Source organism: Pipistrellus kuhlii, unplaced genomic scaffold (assembly GCF_014108245.1).
Source record: "Pipistrellus kuhlii isolate mPipKuh1 unplaced genomic scaffold, mPipKuh1.p scaffold_m20_p_2, whole genome shotgun sequence".
Taxonomy (NCBI): Eukaryota; Metazoa; Chordata; class Mammalia; order Chiroptera; family Vespertilionidae; genus Pipistrellus; species Pipistrellus kuhlii.
The window spans coordinates 158,601,059-158,622,614 of record NW_023425515.1 but is presented as its reverse complement, the minus strand read 5'-3'; the positions used below and the strand labels follow the sequence as shown (position 1 = coordinate 158,622,614).

The following is a 21,556-nucleotide window of genomic DNA, read 5'->3' as shown; positions in this document are numbered from 1 at the left end:
TAGCTGAGGTCCAAAGAGCCTAAATAAATGGCTCAACATGATTCAGTTAGTACTGAGTCCAGGTATTGCAATGTAAAGTTTGTGGGAAAAATATGCACCATGTGGAAAAGCTTACACACTTTCCCATATGGTGAATCATTCATTCTGATATGATATACCAGAGGCTTAGGCTCTAGGAATGGTGGCAAGAAAGCCACGATTTACTAAGCATTTTACTATGTGGCAGATACTGGATCAAGCACTTTAAATATACTCATTTAATCCTCAGGAAACACTTGTGGAGAGAATACTATGATATGTAAATATATATATATATATATATATATATATATATATTTACAACAAGAAATTGGCTCATATTCAACAGATGTTGCTTTCTGCATTTTCCTTTTAACTACCAGTCATGGTAATGAATAGCCAAACTGGCTAGCTTAAAGGATTGTGAGAGGTCAGTACTTCTAAATAGTGAACATCATGGGGTCAGGGACAATGTCTTTTTTTTTTTTAATAATCTATAATTATGTCCCTATCATATGACACAGTTCCTGGCACAGAAAAGATGTTAAAAACATTGAAGATCTTTGGTTGGTCCCTTCCCATCCACTCAGCACTCCTGCCTTCCCTTTCAGATTTGTTCATTTCAACAATAAAGATTTTTTTAAAATTGGGGGAAAAAAGAAATTGGCTCACACAATTAAGATGTCTGACAAGTCTCAAGATCTGCATTCAGCAGGCTTGAGACCCAGGAAGAACTCACATTTCAATTCCTGTTTCAAGGCAGGAGAAAGTCAGAGTCCCAGTTTGAAGGCAGTCAGGCAGGAAGACCTCTCTTACTCAGGGAAGAGTCAGCCTTCAGCGCCCCCTCCCCCCAATTTGGGACTTCACCTGATTAGACAAGGTCCATCCATATTAGGAAGAACAATCTGCTTCATTCAGTCTACTGATTTAAATGTTAATTTCATCCAAAATCAACCTCACAGAGACACTCAGAGTAATGTCTGACCAAATAGCTGGACACACTCATGACCCAGTCAAATTGATGTGTTAAATTAACCATCACTGCCTGGTTGGAGTGGTTCAGTTGATTGAGTGCTATCCTGTGCACCAAAATATTGCCAGTTTGATTCCTGGTCAGGGCACATACATGGGTTGCAGGTTTTATTCCTGGTCAGGACATGCATGGGAAGCAACCGATCGGTGTTTCTCACATCAATGTTTCTCTCTGTCTCTCTCTTCCTTTCTCTAAACATGTTTTTGGGTAAGGAATTAAAAATATAAAAGAAGAAAGTTCACCACCACAGGAAGGTAGGCAAGGGGGAAAGCTAGAGGCAGATGTAAGTAATAACTGCCAAGACAGAATAGAAAGTCTCATGCAATGAAACAGTTTATGCACATGAAATGAAAGAGCACGCATTCCCTGATTTCTGACTCTGTGGCAGGTAGATACTGAGTCTCTACAGGGCTATCCTCTCATTTGAGCCTCTTAGCAGTGCTTGGAGCTGTGTTTATGGTAGTCCCCATTTCACAGTGAGGCAAACTAGGCATTGAGGAGGGAAGTAACGTGTCCAAGGTGATACCACTGGTTAGAAGCAGAGTGAGATTTGGAATGAGGATTTCTAATTTCCAGTTTAGTGCCTCTGGTGCTAGATCTGGATGTTTTATTTCACTTATTTTCTCTTTAAAAAAACAGTAAGCTGCTTGTGATAGCTTTGAAAATGGTTAAATCGGGGTTTAAAAATAATTAAGGTGTTGTTATACTCAAGACACATCCATAAATACAGTTTGGGGTCAGTTTGACCCATTGGTTGGGAATTGTAATAGAGATAACTGTGAAAGTTAAAGTTGACCAGCTTGTGATAGTCTGTTCAGAAGCTTAGGTATAGTCATAGAGTCAGGGAAAAGCATGGTGTGCCGGTGCCCATGGCATTAAAGGAGGCGAACCTCAGAGACTTGCAGGCCAGAAAAAGTGTCAAAGCCAAACATAGCAGGTGATTTAGCAGAATATGCTACTGGTACTGCTGAGTTGAGGATTATGACACCGTATAGGGGCTCAGCCATAAAGTGCTGTGATCAATTAGTGATGTCTGTCAGGGGCAGGGGATGGGGGAATGTAGGCCTCTGGCCTGTGTACTTCCTGTTCCTTTATGAGAATGAGACAAAAGCAGCCCAGATGATTAAGCTGTGCGTAGAGAGTAATTGGGGTGGGGCAGATGTATAAATTAAGTCCTTCAAATTCATCATACTTTCCATCACATTTATATACATATCATTGTTGTTGCTTGCTTACAATTCCCTTTCAGGAAGATTTTCTTGTTATCCAAAGTAGGAGGCAGGAAACACTCAATCTCTGAGGAAAACCCTTCTCAGAATCTAATTTCCATGCACCCACCCCTTGGTCCATGCACCCATCTCACTCATCCACTCATCCAGTAAATATCCACTGAGAACCCATGATTTCTGGGGGACCCAGGGATAAATCATACAGATCCTTGCCCTAGAGAAATGTGCAGTGAATCAGGAGCTAAGAATAATGCAATGGAATAAATGCTTACATAGAAATAAATACAATAGAGGCACAAAGGAGAGATTAACCACCGTGCTTCCTTTCCCATTTTTCTATACTCCAAAGACATCCATACCTGATCCTCCAAAATTAGTAGGAGCACGAGCTTGTCTGGTAGAAAAGGGGGCTGGGGCTTTCTAAGCGGAGTTTCATGATAAACTGGCTGAGGCAGCAAGTGGGTGAGGGTAAGGAGCAGGAGACAAGTATCCAAGGTCAGACTCTCTAGTGAAGGGCTGATTCCTTAGGCCAATGCAGTCCTATGGCCAGATTACGGCAGGAAGAGGAATGTATCAGTAGCCTGGAAATGGAGTCAGCATTGACCTCCAGGGAGCACAGAGAGGATGACAAGTTGCAGAATGGCCAGCTGCTGGAGCCGTGCAGATGTGAACATTAAGAAGAGGGTCCCTGTCCCTGGAGAGGATGGCCAGCACTCAAGTGAGCATGCTCTGGCCCTGCCCAGCCTTCTAGCACCATCACTTACCACTGGGCTTCCTATACTGAGCTACTTGCTGGGTCTTTGACTTAATCATACTTACTTTCTCCTTGGAGTTTTATAAAGAGGAATGTGTTGTTCCTTGAACTGTGTTCCCCTCTCCTGCTTCTCTCTTCTTCACCTGGCTAATGCTTACTTATCCTTGGTTTCTACGTAGCTAGGACTCTTCCAGGCAGTCCTTCTACCTCCCCAGTTGGGAGAGAGTGAACCAGGATTCAGCTCTTTGTATCACACCATTGCACTGCCTGTTTCCATCATGCGTTTTGTTAATGATATGTCCCCAGAGTTTTTGCCCAGAGGTGGAGGCTGCCCATAGGAAAGGCTCACTGTCTTTCTAGCAGGGATGGTTCAGAACCAAACCCATATATTCTGGGAATCCTCTGGAGCTTTCCGGCAGAGTCAAGGCTGGATTCTTAAAGAGTCTGATCTAGACTGGAGAGTGGGGTGAGCAGAACCCTGATGGTGAAGGGTCTTAAATTTATGACTATGCAATCTGAGCTGGTCCAGAAGGGCTTTTGCTAACCAACCAACCACCCTGAATAGATAGGCACTAGATTCTAACAGGCTCCAGACTTTATCTCCAGTTACCATGACAACCAGGCTTCACAGTGATTGATGGTATTGATTGACAGGCTCCTGGTGTCTTGGCTCTGTCCCCACTCTCCTTAAGTCATTTGCATACACATAGAATGGAGAGATGCTCAATACCATACCTCTGCTTTTGTCTTGATTTTGAATTCCCTTCTTGATCACTTAAAACCGCCTCAGACTTAAAAGAGAGGTGAGATGCTATCAGAATTACTCCCAGCATTACCCTTAGCTCTTTCTCCCATAGGTGACACAATGTGTTATGGAGAAAATGGGATTGGACACAGTCTTTGGTTCAATCCAAGTTCTACAATTTCCTTGTATAATTATTTGGGCAAGTGACTTAAACTATCTAACCCTCTATTTACACATCTCTAAAATGGTAATATGTGTCCCTGTTTGTGGAGTGACATGTAACTATTAAATCAGATAGCCTGTGGAAAAGCTTTACCTAGCACATGAGACATCAAATGTGGGTATTCCCTGGACCATCTTCACTCACTCGTGGCTTAAGAGTTTATACTGCAGAAATGTTAGTTTTTACAAACTCCTCAGCCTCCCTTGTTCTCTAATTTTCCAGATTCAGGATCAGGAATAAAGGGCCCAATCTATGCATGCTGTAGCATTTCTAGCAACAGTAATAATAGTAAGAATTGACCATATTGCTAGTTCTGAGCCAGGAACTATCCCAAGCATGGCTTAAGTCTTTTATTTATTTAATAATTTCTTGTTAATCCTCAATTGAGGATAATTTTTTCCATTGATTTTTAGAGAGAGTAGAAGGGAGATTGGATGAAGGGAGAAAGAAGAAAGAGAGAGAGAGAGAAAGAGTGAAACATTGATGTGAGAGAGACACATGATTGGTTGCCGCCTGCACAATCCCCAACCACGGCTGGGGATCAAACATGCAACCCAGTATGTGCCCTTGACTGGGAATTGAAGCCATGATTCTTTGGTCCACAGGCTGATACTCTAGCCATGTAGCAACACTGGCCAGGGGAGCTTAACTCTTTTAATTCCTACAAGAAATCTATGAGGTAGACACTATTAAAATGCCCATCTTACAGATGAGAAAACTGTGTCACAGAAAGGTTAAACATTTTGCCCAGATTGTAAGTGAGCATGGTGAATTCCAGATCAGGCTATCTCCAACTGAGAGCCTGGCCCCCAGCTATACTGCCTCTTGTCATGACCAAAGGCATGTAGGAGGACCAGAGTAATGACGATGGCCTCTGGTCAGGCAGGAGGGAGACCTTAGATTACAGTCTAAACACTGCCCACTGGTAGCATGATCCCTATCTCTGAGCTGCTTTGTAATGAGGTGGCCATGGATGAGGATCTTGGTAAGGTTATGGCTATTCATGCCATGTGGTAAGCATTCCTCTGCAGAGTACACTAATGAGATGAAAAGGAACGTGCACTGAGTTGGGGTGTAGCCTACCTGACATTAAATGCCTATTCTCAGAATTTTAGTCATGGAACCTTGGGTAGGTTATCTAATAATATAGCTAACATTTGTTGACACTTCACTGTGCCAGACACTATTCTTAGGGACTCGTGTAGAAACTGTTATCACCCTTATCTTACAAATGGAGAAAATGAGACCCAAAAACTTCTTTTAGTCACTTACCCCAAGTCCAACTCTGACTCCAGAGTTCTCACTCTTAACTCCCATAACCACTGCCTTTTGCAACCCATAAGACTGTAATTTGGGTAAATCCTCCCAGCCCTATAAGATTGTTGTGAGCCTCCAATGAGATAATGCAAATGAAATACCAACTCGTATAAAGTACCAACTTTTAATCAAGCAAGAGATGTTACAAAGATGTGATTTGTATTGTCAGCCAAAAGAAGACTCGAGGCTCCCAAACATTTGAGAGAAGTTGTTGGGACAGGTGGGACTCAGCCCATCCTTGAGCACATCTGCTGGCTTGTCACATGCCAGGCTCTGTGCTGAGTCTTGTAAGCCCAAGGGATGAAGCATAATTGGAGGAATAGATCAAGAAACTGACAATTACTAGGATATGCTCACTACTATTTTGGAGGGAAGCTTCAGATACCATGGGGGACACACAGGAATATTGTGGGGACATAGATAGGGCCTTCAAGAGTGAGGGAAGGTTTTCTACAGCTAATGAAGCAACTCAGTGAGAGAGGTATAGGAACTTTGTCATCAGAGGGAACAGCACATGCAAAGGTACAGAGGTGCTTGTCCTATTATTTCCAGTTGTTTGGGAAGAAGTGTGACTTTTCATGCACAAACAGAAACACAGAGCGAGCAGGTAAATTAGCTCACACTTCCCAGCCCATCCAAATACAGATTAAGCAGTCATCTTTCCCAATGCTATGACGTAAGATAGACAATATGATTCTTCTTTTCCATTCTGTGGTTGTCTTTGGGCTCAACCAATGTAGTAAAGTAACATAGATAAATCACAGCATCCAGAGTGGCATTTGTTTGTTGCAAAGCAATAAATAATGCATTACACCTGCTGTTTTCCAACCTGATGCTTTCAATCTGAGGAACCACAGAAACTTGCTGTGTTCTGCCACCCCAGAAGCCAGGCTGCCTGGTTCTGCCTCTGAGCCCCACTAATGCAGCATCTCCACACAGGCAGGAGGACGACTCCTACACTTGCACTCCAGCCTGACCAATAAACAGTAGACACGATGGGCAGTTACAGTCCTCTGGGCTCCTAGCCTGCCAGGCCAGCACAACAGCTCCTCTTGGGACCCAACAGTAGTGGGAAGTAATCCAGGGTCTCCTAATACTCCCTTGACTGATCTGCATCTCCTTTTCACTATTGAGTTTAGGTCATACTGGCCTCTCTGAGCAGAACCTTGCTGCTGGGGACACAAGGCCTCAGAGTTTCCGTACACTCTCAAAGTCCTCCTCAATTTGTCTGGCCAATCCGTACCCATCCTTTCAGATTTGCCTCTGGTATCCTTCCCCAAAGAAGGCCTCTTGACCCTGCTGCCTCCTTTCAAAGTCCTCATCACACAGAGTAGCAATTGCCTGTTTACTTGTCTCCTGCTCCATACCTAGCTGTGAGCTCACTTAGAATGCACCTTAGTTCTCTATTTTCCAGATGCCTGGCACACAGAAAGAAATCATTAAGTACTTAGCAAAGTGGTCTCAAATGTTCTTCAGATGTTATTTAGGTTGTAGAATAATGGCATTAGAGGAGACCTTTAAAGACCACTGGTCAATTCTTCAAACCATGTCTCCTTGACCTCTGCCCATCATGACACTTTATCTTGTGTCGAGGCTAAATCCATCTCCCCATAGCTACTGCACTTTGGTCCTTCTTCTTCCTCTTGTGACCACACAAACAAGCCTAAGTGCTCATCTTCAAAACAGCTCTCTGGAGAGTTTGTTTAGGTTTTGGATCTCTCTTAAAGGGAGATCTTTCCTCCCTTGTTCAGGTCAACACCTCCCATCCCCTCAAATAATACCAAAAAGAAATGGCTTTGAATTTCTTCACTCTCATTATATCCTATGCTCATTCTTCTCCAATCATTCACCACTTCTATTTATTAACAAAAATTTAAACTCCCACTACATTATTGTTAATTACAGGGACAATATTGCACACATTTCTAGTGTTTACTAATCTTGCGTAATTTAAACTTTATGCCTATTGATTAGCAACCCCTCATTCTACCTTCCCACAACCTCTGTGGCAGTGACCATTCTACTCTATGACTTTATGCTCTTAGATATTTTACATAGCTCTTCTAAGTGGAATCATGCAGTATTTGTCCTTCTGTGACTGGGTTATTTTGCTTAATGTAATGTCCTCAACTTTCAGCCATGTTGTTGAACATGGCAGCATTTCTTCTTCCTCCTCCTCCTCCTCCTCCTCCTCCTCCTCCTCCTCCTCCTCCTCCTCCTCCTCCTCCTCCTTCTTCTTCTTCTTCTTCTTCTTCTTCTTCTTCTTCTTCTTCTTCTTCTTCTTCGGCTGGATAATGTTCAACGAGTGTCCTCTTTCTTATTTTCTTTTAAAAGCGTGGTTCCCAGAACTGGTCACCAGGCTTTGAGTTTCTCTAACCTGTATAAAGAGTGAGATTATCCCCTCCTTTACTTCATTTATTATAATTTTCACTAGGCTTTATTACCCTACTTAACTGGAAATCAACTAAAGTTATGGCCTTTTCTCTTGTTCTCCTGCTAAGCTGTGCCCATTCCTCACTGAGCTTCTATACTGGTATTTTGTTCCCAGGGTAGGATGTTATAGTTTTCCAACCTGGATCTCATTTTGCTATGTTTGGTCTGCCTATCAATCTTTCCTTCTGAGGGCTTTTGGGATCTTGATTCTTTATCTGATTATCCTTGGCTTTTCCTGGTTTCTTCTTCCTGGTGAGATATATTATACTAAGCCTGGCTGCTGATTCCATATCCATGGACGAAGGCTTTGGCTGATGCAGGGCAGAGGCCAGGAGATCATCAAAGGTTCTCTCTAGGACTGTGGGGCTCAAGTCTGGTCCAAGATGCACTGCACAGGAATCACCTTTAAAGATGCCAAATCATCTTTAAAATACAGATCACCGATGACTCAGAAATACAGAATCACCATTGATTGAGTTAGGGCCCAGGAACCTGTATTTTTAATTAGCACTTAGATGATTTCAATGTGTAGCCAGGCTTGGAAACCATCAATGCCAGAGTTCACTGCCTTAAAAAGCCAAAACCAATGCCAGTGTGATCTGGTCCAAAGCTGACATCTCAGGTGTCCAGCCTGATGAGACAGGGGCAGAGCCATGACAGCACTGCCTGGTTCTATAAATGTAACCCACCCGGGCCACACGCCCATCTGGGTAAGTGTGCACAGTTCCTCTAGGCCTTTCTCCGTTCCTTCCCCCACTGCCTCCCCTGCTCTCAGCTTCCCTCCCTCTGGTTCCGTGTCTTGGATTTGGAACCACATTTGAGCTCCTCTGCCCCCACCCCAGCTTACCATGGGTGTGCTGTAGACAGTTCTGGGTAGGCCTCTCCAGGGCTTCTGGAAGATTGCCCTTCTAGCCCTGGTACTAAACTGATACAAGTGACTCTCAGATAGAAATTAGTCTTCATTTAATAGATTGTCCTCACCTGCTGGCTGCTCAAGGCCTTAATTTATTCAAATTTGCATCATATTCCTATTAGTTTTGTTCTCACCATGTCTACATTTCCCAACACACAATGTACTGGGGTTGGTACATAGAAGGTGCTTACTGAATTGCTCTGTCTGACAGCAGAATTCTTTAGTCTGATGCAATCACTGGAATTAATGAAAATACCACAGGTTTTTGAACAAGACAGACTTGAGTTTGATTCTCAGCCCTAACATTTTTCAGCTGTTCAACCTTACACAAGAGATAATGAATGTAGGGCATCACAAGTAAAAATGAGAAGTGTGGGCTGGGAGCCTGAGGGTACCAGTTCTCACATTGTATGATGAACTCACAGATCTTCCTTTCCTCAGTGGTACCTGACTTCAGGGTCCTCAGAAAGTAATTCTTAGCAGTCAAGGCATGCTTTTCAAATCAAGCTGCTGGAATTATCTTCTCCAGCAGCACGTGGCAGGCTGTGGCAGACCCTCCTGAGCATAATCACTCCACATGCTTCCTGCAGTCCCCATTAATCAGCCAGTCCCATCACTTTAACTCGGCAGCTCTCCACCACTCACCTAAGTAATTAATCTGGCTTTTGCCGTGAATTCCTTTCATCCACTTTTGTTTACTACTGTTGAAGCATTTTTTAATCAAAACAATTAAATATGCTAAATCTTCTCCAATTAGTAATGCATTAAACATGAAAAGTGCTTGAACAGAGATGGTAGAAAAGCCCTTTGCCTGGTTCTGCGTGCTGGTGCTTAGAGCATCACTTCTCCTAGGCATACATGGCTCGGAGTTATTCAGAAACTGCCATGCCCAGTCACAGAGGGCTGTGGTGAAAGGATCCAGTCCACCCAACTCTCTCCATAAATGTGAAACTGAGGCCCAGTGAGATTATGGGTCCTTTCTAAGCTCATACAAGGTGTCAGTGACAAAGATTTTGTTTTGGTTTAAGAAATAAATAAAATTTGTATCTATTTAAGTTATACAACATGATGATTTGATATACATATCCTATGTAATAAAAGCCTAATATGCAATTTGTCCCCTTGACTGGGAGTTCTACCATTTGCTATGATGTACAATGACCACAAGGGGGTGATGTGGAACATGGTGGATGTCAGAGATGCAGAACTGGCAGCGGGTGACAGTGGAAGTGCTACTGGCCCTGATAGGCTCCAACTAGAGCAAGACTGAAGCAGGATGGTGAAGCAAGTGAGCAGGCAGTGCCAGGCCAAGGCAGGTGTGAGTGGGGCCCAATCGCCTCACCGATCACCCCACAGACAGTGACCAGTGGCGGTGGTGGCAGTTGGAGTTGCTGCCCAGCTCCCAGGCACTGAGGGAGCAGATGGGAGCCTGATGACTCAGAAGGAGGGGGGCACTTGGCGGCCTGGGGACCCAGATGCTGCCCAGGGCCCAGGGGTCAGCTGGGCCCTGGGCAGCATCTTCCACACCAGACACTCATACTTCGTTTGCTGGCCAGGCCGAGAGACTGCACCCATACATGCATTTCATGCACTAGGCCTCTAGTTTGATATAAAAAGGAAATGATTACTACAGTTAAGCTAATTTACATATTTTCTCTCACAGTTACCATTATTGTGTGTATGAGGAAGCACCTGAAGACTATTTTCTTTGCAAATTTCCAGTATTGAATAGAATATTATTACTGTGGTCCTCAGGCTGTGCATTGGGTCTCTGTGCTTCCTCAGTCCACATAGTTGCAACCTTGTTCCCTTGGACCAGCATCGTCCATCTCCACCTCCCGGTTCCTGGTGCCCCCTGTCCTACTCTCTGCTTCTATATATAGGGTGCCTCCCTAAAATATATATGCACACTCTGAATAATTATAAAGGTAGTGTTTATTGAAATACATTTCATTTTCAAAATTGAGCTATCATCAGTTAAAGTATGTATACATTTTTTAGGGACACCTTGTTAGAAGCAGAGCCTGAAATATATATATATATATATATATATATATATATATATATATATATATATATATATATATATATATAATTTTAAAAATCCATTCATCTGAGTGACAGATTTGAATTCAGGATTTCTGACTTATAAGATACTTTCCATCAGAAGCCCTTACTAAAGGACTGACTCATAGCATTCATTTACTCATTTTTAAAAAATTTTATTTCTCAATCATTATTCTGAAAATAGTTTCTGAATTCCTCCTCCATGGCCGACATTGCACTGCTATGCTGACAAGAGAGTGGTGAATAAGATAAAAGTCCTTGAACTCATAGAGTTTGCATTGTAAGGGGCAGGTAAAATTGGTTGCTGAACACTCCCTTGAAAAAATATTCTATCTAATCCTCAGCTCATTTGAATTATAGCTCTAAATGACTTTTCCTTTGTGGTTGTCAGGATAACATAATAACTGGCAATGATTATTATATGGTTGCAATTAATTAAAAGTAATGACATTCCAAAACTACAAACTCCAATTCACAACCATCAGAAGACTTTTGCTTCAGAAAGAGTTGAGTTCTATAGGAACGGTCCATGTCTTGCTCTGATCTGCTTTTCTAGACTCATCTTGCCAGACTAACCAAGGGATAGCAACCCAACTCTGTCCATTTACAGTCTGTGAGATCAGGGAACATGACCTTATTGTATTGAAAGATATGTTCCTTATCTGCGAAGTGCAGATTCCTCAGGGGGACAAATCCAGAGATGTAGACAAACACAGAGATTGCTAATGTGGGACTCATAGTTCTCCTAGGTTTAGAAGGCAGGCACCACTTTCCTTGGAGACATCTCCATCTTCTAACATCACTCTGGCCTTTCTGGGGTGCAAAGAGAACCTGGGCAAAAGAATTATGACAACTATTATCATCCAGGTGCAAACAAAGCACACTGGTTGATCTGAAGGTACAAGCATTCTGATTAAAAAAAAAAAAATGCTTCCTGAAGTAAATGATGTTTGAATTGGAGCTCGAGCAGACTTTGGAAAGATGGTGAAAGTCAGAGAGAAAGGGGCAACATTTGCAAAATTACAGAGTGAAAATGGGTGAGGCACTGCTGGGCACAGAGGTATAATATATGGATGAGAATCACTGCCCCACAGAGGTGCAGGGGAGAATGTGCAAAGGAAAGGGAATTAGCATTCTTGAGCAACTAGTATGTGCAATACATATTCTTTCTCATTTCAAGAATTATTTGGGTTTGGAACTACTTGGAAGAGAACATGGAAACTGGTAAATGGAATTGGATTTCAACCCAGGTCTCTAGACTCCAAAACCAATGTCAGCTTTTACTACTGTGAGAGGTTGTACCATAGTAGCAGTCATTCAACATCACAGTGCTCTTCATTTCTGTCTCATTGCTGCAGGTGTTACCTCTGAAGATATCATGAAGTGCTTTGGAGGGTCTTTGGGCTTATCTTATACCTATTCGAAGAACATAATAGTTGGAGGAGGTTTATCGGGGGATAATTGTAAAAGAGCTGGAGGTGGCGACAGTGGTAAGTATTTAGTAAAAAATCTCCTAAAAAGCAAAGTCAGACTTTTCTTTGGAAACACAATCAGGGCACATGTCCCTTGATTTCCAGTTGGTTCCATTCCAGTCAATGGTCAAACTGCATACCTGCTAAATACCCCAAGCCAATGACTGGACTGGCTCTATTTTTGAACCCAGGTACATTGAGATCACCTTAGAAATACTTGACTTTGTATGGGGCATGCTCCTAAATTTCAAGCACTAGATAAAGATCTAAGTGAGAGCCAGGATGAAAGAAATGTGTAGACAGAACCTGGAAAACAATTATTGAAATGAAGACCCATAGAGATACAGTCCAAAGGGAAAAAAGAAGTCCCCAAGAGAGGATCCTTTGGTTAATATGTCCAAGTTCAAAGAATAATTATTAAGGGAAGATTGTACAGATTGTACAGGAATTATCAAGGAAATGTACAGGGATATTTGTGGCATTTCCTGAAAAAGTCAATATGAGAGATCATGTATTCATTTATTAATCCATCAAACATGCACTGAACTTTTTTTTTCAGATGGTAGACAACAGAGAATGCAGGGATGATGAAACAATTTACAGTGTAGTGGAGGAGGTAGACACAAGACAGGTTCAAGTTACTCCCATGGTGTTAGGCTACTCATGCCTCAGGGCCTTAGGTCAAACTGCTTCTTCTCTCTGATACCATTCCCTCCCCTCTCCAATTCCCTGCAAAGATTCATTCACTGTTCTAGAAAACTTAATTTTCTTCTTGTTCAGTCTCCTCTCCCTCCTATACATCTGACCATATTTTTCCCTGCATCCCTACTGAGCCCCACAGAGACCTTCACTATTTAATTGAACCTACTTGGCATATAGCAGGTACTGAATAAGCATTTGACATGTGCATGAATAAATGAATGATCACCTGTTTCCCAACTTCTCCCTCCTCCATGTTGTGTTGGGCTGTCCTCCCATTGCCAGTTCTACCTCAGAGGAAGGCTCTATTGCTAAGTCTTGGTCCTTCTCTTCTGATTTATCCTGTTAGTTAACCAAGCAAAATAGAAGAATGGATGACAGCTCTAAGGATAGCACATAAACTTTGTCCTAAATCTCATTAGTGGCCCTGAGAACCCATCCTTTGGTTTTTTGGGAAATGAGCTAACATAGTTATCCTCTTGATAGATACTGAAAAAGATAACAAGGCTGTGGAAGACATCATTGCTCATGTGCGAGGTGGCAATTCTGGCTGGGGTACTGGCTTGGCACACAACTCGAGCTTCATTTCGTACCGTTCTTGGGGGCGGTCGTTAAAATATAATCCTGCTGTTATTGATTTTGAGGTAAGTCCTTTTGCAGTTGAAGAAACTCTATGTCCGCGAGGAATGAAAGTGAAACAGACCAGATCATTTCATATTTCTTATTTTGAGCCCATCAAAGAGCAAGATTAAATGTTAACGTCACACTGAACCAGTGGCCTTCCCACACCTGACTCTAGGGAGTGTTTGACTAGACCCAGGCCCCAGGAGAGCGGGACCAGATGTGTTATACCTGGTCAGTGCCTCGTTTTACACCAGTCACCCCAGAATTTCATCAGGATTAGGTGACATTAAAAAAAATAATTTGTATTTATACATATAAGACTTAAAAAACACATCTGCTAAATTGGGGTAGGCACACTTTCCTATGAAGGAGCAGATAGTAAATATTTTAAGCTTTGTGGGCCACATCCAGTTTCTATTGTACAAGTTTTATTTCTTCTTGTTGTTTTACAACCTTCTAAGAATATAAATCCCATTCATAGCTCAAAGGCCATACGTGGATTGAGTGTCATTCTGAGCTGTAACTATAATTTGCTGCCCCTGCTCTAAATGATCTGATCCCTTCGCCACAATGAACCCTGGGCAAGGCCATGATTCTCCCCATTGAAAAGATTAAGAAAGTGAAGCTCCAAAGACTCAAGTGATTTGGTTAAAGTCCTAGAGCTCATATGTAGTGACCTGGATCTCAGACTTTTGGATTTCATACCCGGTTCTCATTTTCCTCTGAATGTATTTTCTTAACTGTAAAATGGAAATAACATTCTGAGATTATTCTTCTCCACCCCTCTTCCCTCCTGTAAGTACTCCCTTTCCTCTCCCTGAGGGTTCTGGGAGGGAGAGGTGAGAGACCTCAGATTGAGTGTTAAAATTCGCTGGAAGGTCAAAGGGAAGTTGCTCAGTGGTTCTAGGCTTTTCCTGGAACTAAGTCACCTTAACCAGGCCCCAGGGCAGCTCAGGCTGCACTGACTTCCTCATGATGGGCCATGGTCCCTGGACTTCCAGTAAGTGGTGTCTTTCCCTTGGCTGGAGGCCCAGCCAGTCCTGCCATGAGAAGCCTGATGACCTCAGCCACACCCCCCAAGCACAGGCCAAGGTCTGTTGCCACAGGTCTCTCTGTACACATTTCAGGGAACCCATTCTAGGTTATGGCCATGCCCTCCACTAACTCTGGTTCCAGAGAGGGGAGATTGCTCCAGCATGGCTCAGTCCTCTTTCAAAATTTCCCAGTGACCTTGGAAAGCAACTCCCTTCTCAGGACCTCAGGTGACTGTCCTGTAAAATGAGAGATCTGGAGAACAGCCTTCCTTTTATGATTGTGTATTAAAATATAGAGCATTATTAATCATGCTGAAGGTAACCATATGCATATGAAATTTGAAAAATATAGGCTTTTTTTTTTTTCTATCATCACAACTAATAAAATTAGTTATTTTATGCTAGAGGCCCAGTGCACAGATTAGTGCATAGGTGGGGTCCCTCGGCCTGGTCAGATTTGGGCCAACTGGGGCCATATCTCCTAGTCCTGATTGAGGCCAGCTGGCCAGGGGGAGGGATCCTGGGAGGTTGGCTATGGGAGCACACTGACCACACTGACCTGCATTAAGCATCTGCCCCCTGGTGGTCAGTGCATATCATAGCTACCAGCCAGTTGTCTGGTCATCCAGTCATCAGGTCGTATCTGTCACTTATGCTTTTATATATGTAGATGATTCTTCCCTTTTGCAATGGTATCTCACATTCATTACTTCTTTAGATTTTCATAAGGATTCTAGGAAATGGGTTATTATTTCCATTTTGTAGGTAATAAGGCTCAGGCTGAGAAAGGAGCAATTAGGAGTTCTAGCCATAATAAAAGCTAAATAAAATGCAGCTCACCACAAAGCTATTAGGTGAGCTGTATTTTATTTAGCTTTTACTATGAGTAAGGCTGTGCCCATCCATTGGCTTTCATCCTCACAGTTAACCTGGGAGGAAGGACTCTTGCAACTTGCAGAGGAGGAAGGGAGGCTCCACGTGTAAGGGAGGCTGAGAGCACACAGCTGGGTTTGAGGTCAGGTTCTTCCTCCAGTTTCCAGCTATCCACATCTGCCACAGTACTGCCCAGCCAGGAGGGGTGACTTTGTCCTTGGGACATTTGGCCATGTCAGGAGACAGTTTTGGTTTTCACAACTAGGAGATGCTGTTGGCATCTAGTAGGTAAAGGCCAGAGATGCTGCTAAACTTCCTATAATGCACAGGAATTGCCAGTTGGAAATTGAGAAAGCCCTGGATTCCAGTCATGCCTGCAACAGGTTGCCTCAAATGGAAATAATGCCCACCTTTCCCCAAGCACATAATCAGCAATGACAGAATAACTACCTATCAAGGATTGGTTAACTTTTACATTGAAGGTTAATAATCAACAGACACACACACACACCCTTTACACCCTTGACTCCTAAAAGTGCTGGAGGGGGCAGATAAGCTGCCTCCTGCACTTCCCTTACTGGGGAGCAAGCCCACAACTTGGGCATATGCCCTTGGCCAGAAATGAACCTTAGACCCTTCAATCTACAGGCCAACATTCTATCCACTGAGCCAAATAGACTAGGGCTAAATGGCTTTTGAGTTCCCCTCTTCCTAGGAGATTGGGGGACCACATATTTCAGAGTTAAGTAGGTCTATGTTCAAATTTACTCTTGCACTTAATTGTGTGATCCTGAGCTGGTCACTCACTTCTGAGCTTGCACTTCTGCATCTATGAGCTCCACAGAGTTGCTGCAAGAATGCAGTGCAAAAAGATGATGTGTAGCCTGGCTCTATGTCTGCCATGGAACAGGCCTTCCAGGAGCTTTATGGCCAACACTTGGACTCTGGAAACTTGGATGATCCCAGGGAGGGCCTCTGTTTCTCTGTGCTCACAGATGCGGCCTATCCATGAGCTGCTGCGGCACGCAAACCTGGGAACCCTGGAGTCCAAACGCCAGAACCTGCAGCGGGCCCTGGATCAGTACTTGATGGAATTCAATCCCTGCCGCTGTGGGCCCTGCTTCAATAATGGGGTGCCCATCCTCGAGGGCACCAGTTGCAAATGCCAGTGTCCCCTGGGTCGCAAGGGCCTTGCCTGTGAGCAAATGGAGCAACAAGGTAATGCTCATGCATCCTAACTCAGGTCCAAGCCTGGCCCAGCTAAGAGAGGCCAGCGCGGGAGGGCTTTGGGGTCCCCAGCCTCTCTGTCCTGTGCCCTCTTGCCCTCTACACTAAGAACACTCATGCTGAGCCATATGGCTGACCCCCAAAGATGTTATGAGAGAAATGCTATTAATATCCCCATTTTAAAGATGAAGAAACTTGGGCAGGAGAAAGATGAGATAACTACTCATGAGTAGTATCAGAGCCAAGCTTTGGAGCCAAGCAGTCAGATGCTAGGACCCAAACTCTTAACTGCTGCATCCTACTGATTTACATCCCAAGAATCAGGAAATCTGGATAAGGGCAGAGATTCTGAGATGATTGCATCTTCTACCATTTGGGGCCGGGGAGGTGGTGGAGAGGAAAGTATGTATGTCCCAGTTATCAGCCTGACTTGGCTTAAAGTGACATATGTGAGCCTGGCCTGGGTAAGTATAATAATAGCACGTCAAAGGCCCTCAGAACCAGAGGCTTAGTTGGATCCCTGTACACACAGCATAGAGCCAGAGAGAACATGGAGTGGGAACTACTTAGCCATGCTTTTTCATGGTCTAGTGCTGGGCTCAGAACTAGTCCATGCTGAGTCATCTGTACATACATACTATGTGCACTGGAGAAGGGTGTCATGGTGCCAATGACAAAGTGATAGCAGGGCATGGAGGCCTGGGTCCTCCTCCACACAGCACCATTCCTCCCACACGATTACAGTCAGTCAATTGTGGGAAGCCCATGGTGCTCCATTGACCTTGTCCCAAGCAGGGTGTGGACATCAGGTGGCCTGGGGCTATCAGACTGAACTTTCAACCTGACAGAGATCAATTGTCATAATATATATATATATATATATATATATATATATATATATATATATATGCCTGGGGAGTCAGCCTCCATGAAGACTCTTGACACAGGTCCCTGGAGGCTTGTCCAGCAAACCTTTGCCTATGGGGACTGAATCACAGAGGTGGAGAAATAGAGATGGAGAACCCTGCTGTGGCTGCCCCACCAGGAGGTATAATTACAGAGCTGGAAGGAACTTGTAGATAATCTAATCCAATGAGAGTCACACTGGGATCTGAGGGAACTGGGATCTTAGCGACTGCCCCAGGGGAGCAGGATGAACCTAATGGACACACCAGCTTCAAATAGAACAGCTCCATTCTCATCCAACTTCCACATTGGGGCCCATGAAAGATTTCATTTTAGGAAAAAAGAAAAAAGAAAAAAATAATAATGATGGAAAAACTCCAGTAGATTAGTCCACCCTTCTCATTTGACAGAGGTGACAACTCAGCCTGAAAAGGGAGATGAGCTTGCCCACAGGCACAGAACCAGGAAGTGACAGCAGCCCCAAGCTGGTGGGGGGAGGGTTTGCAGGATGTCACCACCTTCATTGACCATTGGATAGTGACTTCTTGCAGCTGAGAGTAAATGCCCAGCAATATGGAATTTTTCCTGGATTTCCAGAGGCACCTGGTCAGAGCCTGTGTTCTGATGCTTTGTGCAGAGAGTCTGTCACCCACCTTGGCCCATTGTCAGAGCCTGAGGGGTTTTGATTTGCAAGCCCTCATTCAAATGCTCAGCAATGCCCTCCACAGGGTGTCTGTGAATCCCTAGCTGGGCTCTGCATACTGCTTCTCACACCCTCCATAACTGTCTTTCTTCCAGAAGGGCATGCCTCTCCTTATGCTATCCCTTTTCCATGGAACCAAACTCCAATTTCATGAGAGGGACTCCGAGGATCCTTCTCTCACTCCATCCAGATTTTCAAATTAAGTGGGAGGCAGGGAGCATAGGTCTTGGTTGGCTTTACCAAGGCATTTCCGCAAGGAGAGATTGCAAACCACTCTAGGGCAGCGGTGATCCTTCCTCCTTACCATCTGAGCTGTGGCTTGTATGCTAACCTCCTTCTTCCCTGGGAAATGTTCTGTGCAGAAGTCAAGGCGGAGGGTCGCTGGAGCTGCTGGAGCGCCTGGTCTACTTGCTCAGCAGGGACTCAGGAAAGAAGGAGAGAGTGCAATAATCCTCCCCCCAAGAATGGAGGCCTCTCATGTCCAGGGCGAAATGTGCAGACCCAAGCTTGCTGAGGGTCTCTGGGCACAGGGTGGGACACATGCAATAGATGTTACCACCTGCACTGACCGCTGGATAGTGACTTCTCACAGCTGAGAATAAATACCAATCAACATGGACTTTTTCCTGCTGGCTCCCAGGTCTGGGACCAGGCTGGGCCATCTACAATCAGAAAAATTCAGTCATCCAACAACTAGGTGTTAAATGTTAGCTAGTTTTGGTCCTGCTCACAGCACTTTGATCATCCAAAGAAAAGGAGAAATCTCAACCCAAGGTTAGAGGTACAAAGCAGGCACAGTTTCTTGAACCAATCAAGGCCAATAAAATAAAGTATGATGAGAATTACCTTGGCTCTTTGGTAATATTTGTTCATTAATAGAATGATTAGTTGGTAGGATAGGCAGACACAGTAATATATTGAAAAAAAATAAAGATTGACTTGAGTTCTTTCAATTTTCCTTCATTTTGACTCAACATTTTCTTGTATTCCTTCAATTAATGTACTGTTTGCTTAAGTTCTTACCACAATATCACATTTCTCCAAATTATTTTGTCACATTATTTTCTTCTTTCATTGGGTTTTTCATAATTAGTAATTATATATTGGTGCCCATATCTCCAGTGACTATGACCCATCTGCCCATCTTGAAGGCAGGGATTAGCTTTGTTTGGTTCTGCACTGTATATCCCCAGAGGCCAGAGCTGTGCCTTCCATTGGGAGAGACCTAACAAGTTCCTGTGGATGAAGTGAGGGACTGAGCTTAGGAAATAGTTCAAAGATGGGATGCATATTGGTCAGGGACCCAGAGTAGAGTATAAATTGCAGGGGCCAACCAATAATGATCGGTGCACCTTCCCTGCCACACCTGCATGGCAGCCAGTCATACCTGGCAGCCTCATTGTCTCACAGCACTATAGTCAGGATGTATTATGTTGCACTGACTTTTCTGTTTACCTATAAGTTTCTCCTATAGATTGTGAGCTTCAGAAAGGTAGACTTTGTATTCCCAGTTGGTAGAAGAAACATGTTTCCAGAATCCTTCTATCCTTCCAAAATCTTTAATCTTTTTAGGATGATAATAAGACTTATATAGACATGATACAATTTAAATGGGTTTTTGGGACACAGGAAATTGTCTGGTTAAGGCTCAAACATGTGACATAAAATAAGTGCCAAGGGAGGCCAGAATGGGGAGAGACTGGTCTCTGTGTGAATTTTATAGCGTGGGGATGATGGTGAATATAAATAAATCTATAATAATAAAAGCTTAACATGTTAATTAGATCAGATACCTTTCAAACAAAGCCATGGAAGTGGGGGTCAAGGCAGAGGCAGTTAGAGGCAATTAGGCAAGCAGGCAAGCAGTTAGGGTCAAGCAGGCAGGCAGGCGAGCAGTTAGGGGTGATCAGGCACACAGGCAGAGTGGTTAGGGGCGATCAGGAAGGCAGGCAGAGGCAGTTTAGGGAAATCAGACAGGCAGGCAGGCAGACAGAGGAGTTAGGAGTAATTAGGCAGGCAGGAGAGCAGTTAGGGGCATTAGGCAGGCAGGCAGAGGCAGTTTAGGGAAATTAAGCAGGCAGTCGAGTGAATCTGGGTGATGAGGCAGGCAGGCAGAGTGGTTAGAAGCCATCAGGCAGGCAAGAGGGTGGTTAGGAGCCAGCAGTCCCAGGTTTTGAGAGGAATGTCCTACTGCCAGTTTAGGCCCGATTCCTAAACTGGCAGTCAGACATCCCCCAAGGGATCTGGGATTGCGAAGGAGTGCTGAGGAACCCCCCATCCCATGCACGAATTTTGTGCACTGGGTATCTAGTAAATTATATAAAATACTTAAAACAGTGCCTGATACATACAATTTATTGGCATCACTTTTAATCTTATTATTGTTACTATTGTTTTTATTTCTGCTGTTAATTTACTTTTTAAGTTAATCTACACTAATAACTAATTTCCATTTGTTATTTCCTGGGGAGTGGTGATTCCATGAAAGAATGGGAGGCCAGACTGGCCAGGCCAAAAGAACAGTTTACAGAGGACATTCAAGCTTGATCCCAAAGTTGTGGTACTCAGTCTTGGTTGTGCATTAGAATCACCTGGGGAGTTAAAACTCTGCTGTGTTTTAACTCCCCAGGTGTTAACACCCCTGATCAATTAAATCCAAGCCTTTGGAGGTGGGAGCCAGACATCAGTAGCTTTAAATTAAGCTCCCAGTGGTTCCAATGCAGCCAAGGTTGAGGACCTTGGAGAGTCCAGGAGTCATTACATGAGAAATGGGGTATGTGACCAAATACAATAAAAGGGCAGCCACAGTAAGGTTTGTCTTTGCTATTTTATCCTGTCTTATCAAAGGGGCTTGTAAGATCACATCAAGCATGTACTCCTCTACCTTTGCTTTGTGCTGTCTACCAGTGGAGGGGTATAGGATGGTATGTGAGTTACAGGGAAGAGAAGAAACCAGAGGCAAGGGAGGCTGTTAGGAGGTAAGTGTGGTCATCTAGGTGGGTGGAGCTGAGAATGTTGGAATTAAGCAATTTCCTGGATCGACTGTGAGCCAAGACCACCAGCTGAGCAATACTGTCTACCTGTCATCTGAGCCAGAGAATCCAGGCCAGTGCCTGTGCTCCTCCTCTGAAGATGCTGCACCCCCTAGCAGATTTGGAAGTGACAATACAGCAGCAGTGGCACTTTCAACAGCTGCAGCCCCTCACCAGACCTTTGCCTTCCCCTCTTCAAGAATGCCTGGCTCTCTTTGAGAGAAAAGCAGGAAGCTTGTCCAGTGGATTTTCCC

The 21,556-nt window shown here is 43.9% G+C and overlaps 1 protein-coding gene across 1 annotated transcript in view; it reads left to right on the top strand.

The window, feature by feature from the left end:
- The window catches only part of C8A (complement C8 alpha chain), a 56,649-nt gene extending 37,416 nt beyond the window's left edge, over positions 1-19,233 (top strand). The window contains exons 8-11 of the mRNA XM_036445769.2: positions 12,091-12,222; positions 13,390-13,547; positions 16,430-16,652; positions 18,633-19,233. Coding sequence (XP_036301662.1) covers positions 12,091-12,222; positions 13,390-13,547; positions 16,430-16,652; positions 18,633-18,784 — 665 coding nt within the window. The 3' untranslated portion in view covers positions 18,785-19,233. The remainder of the gene's footprint in view (positions 1-12,090; positions 12,223-13,389; positions 13,548-16,429; positions 16,653-18,632) is intronic.
- Positions 19,234-21,556: the final 2,323 nt, after the last annotated feature.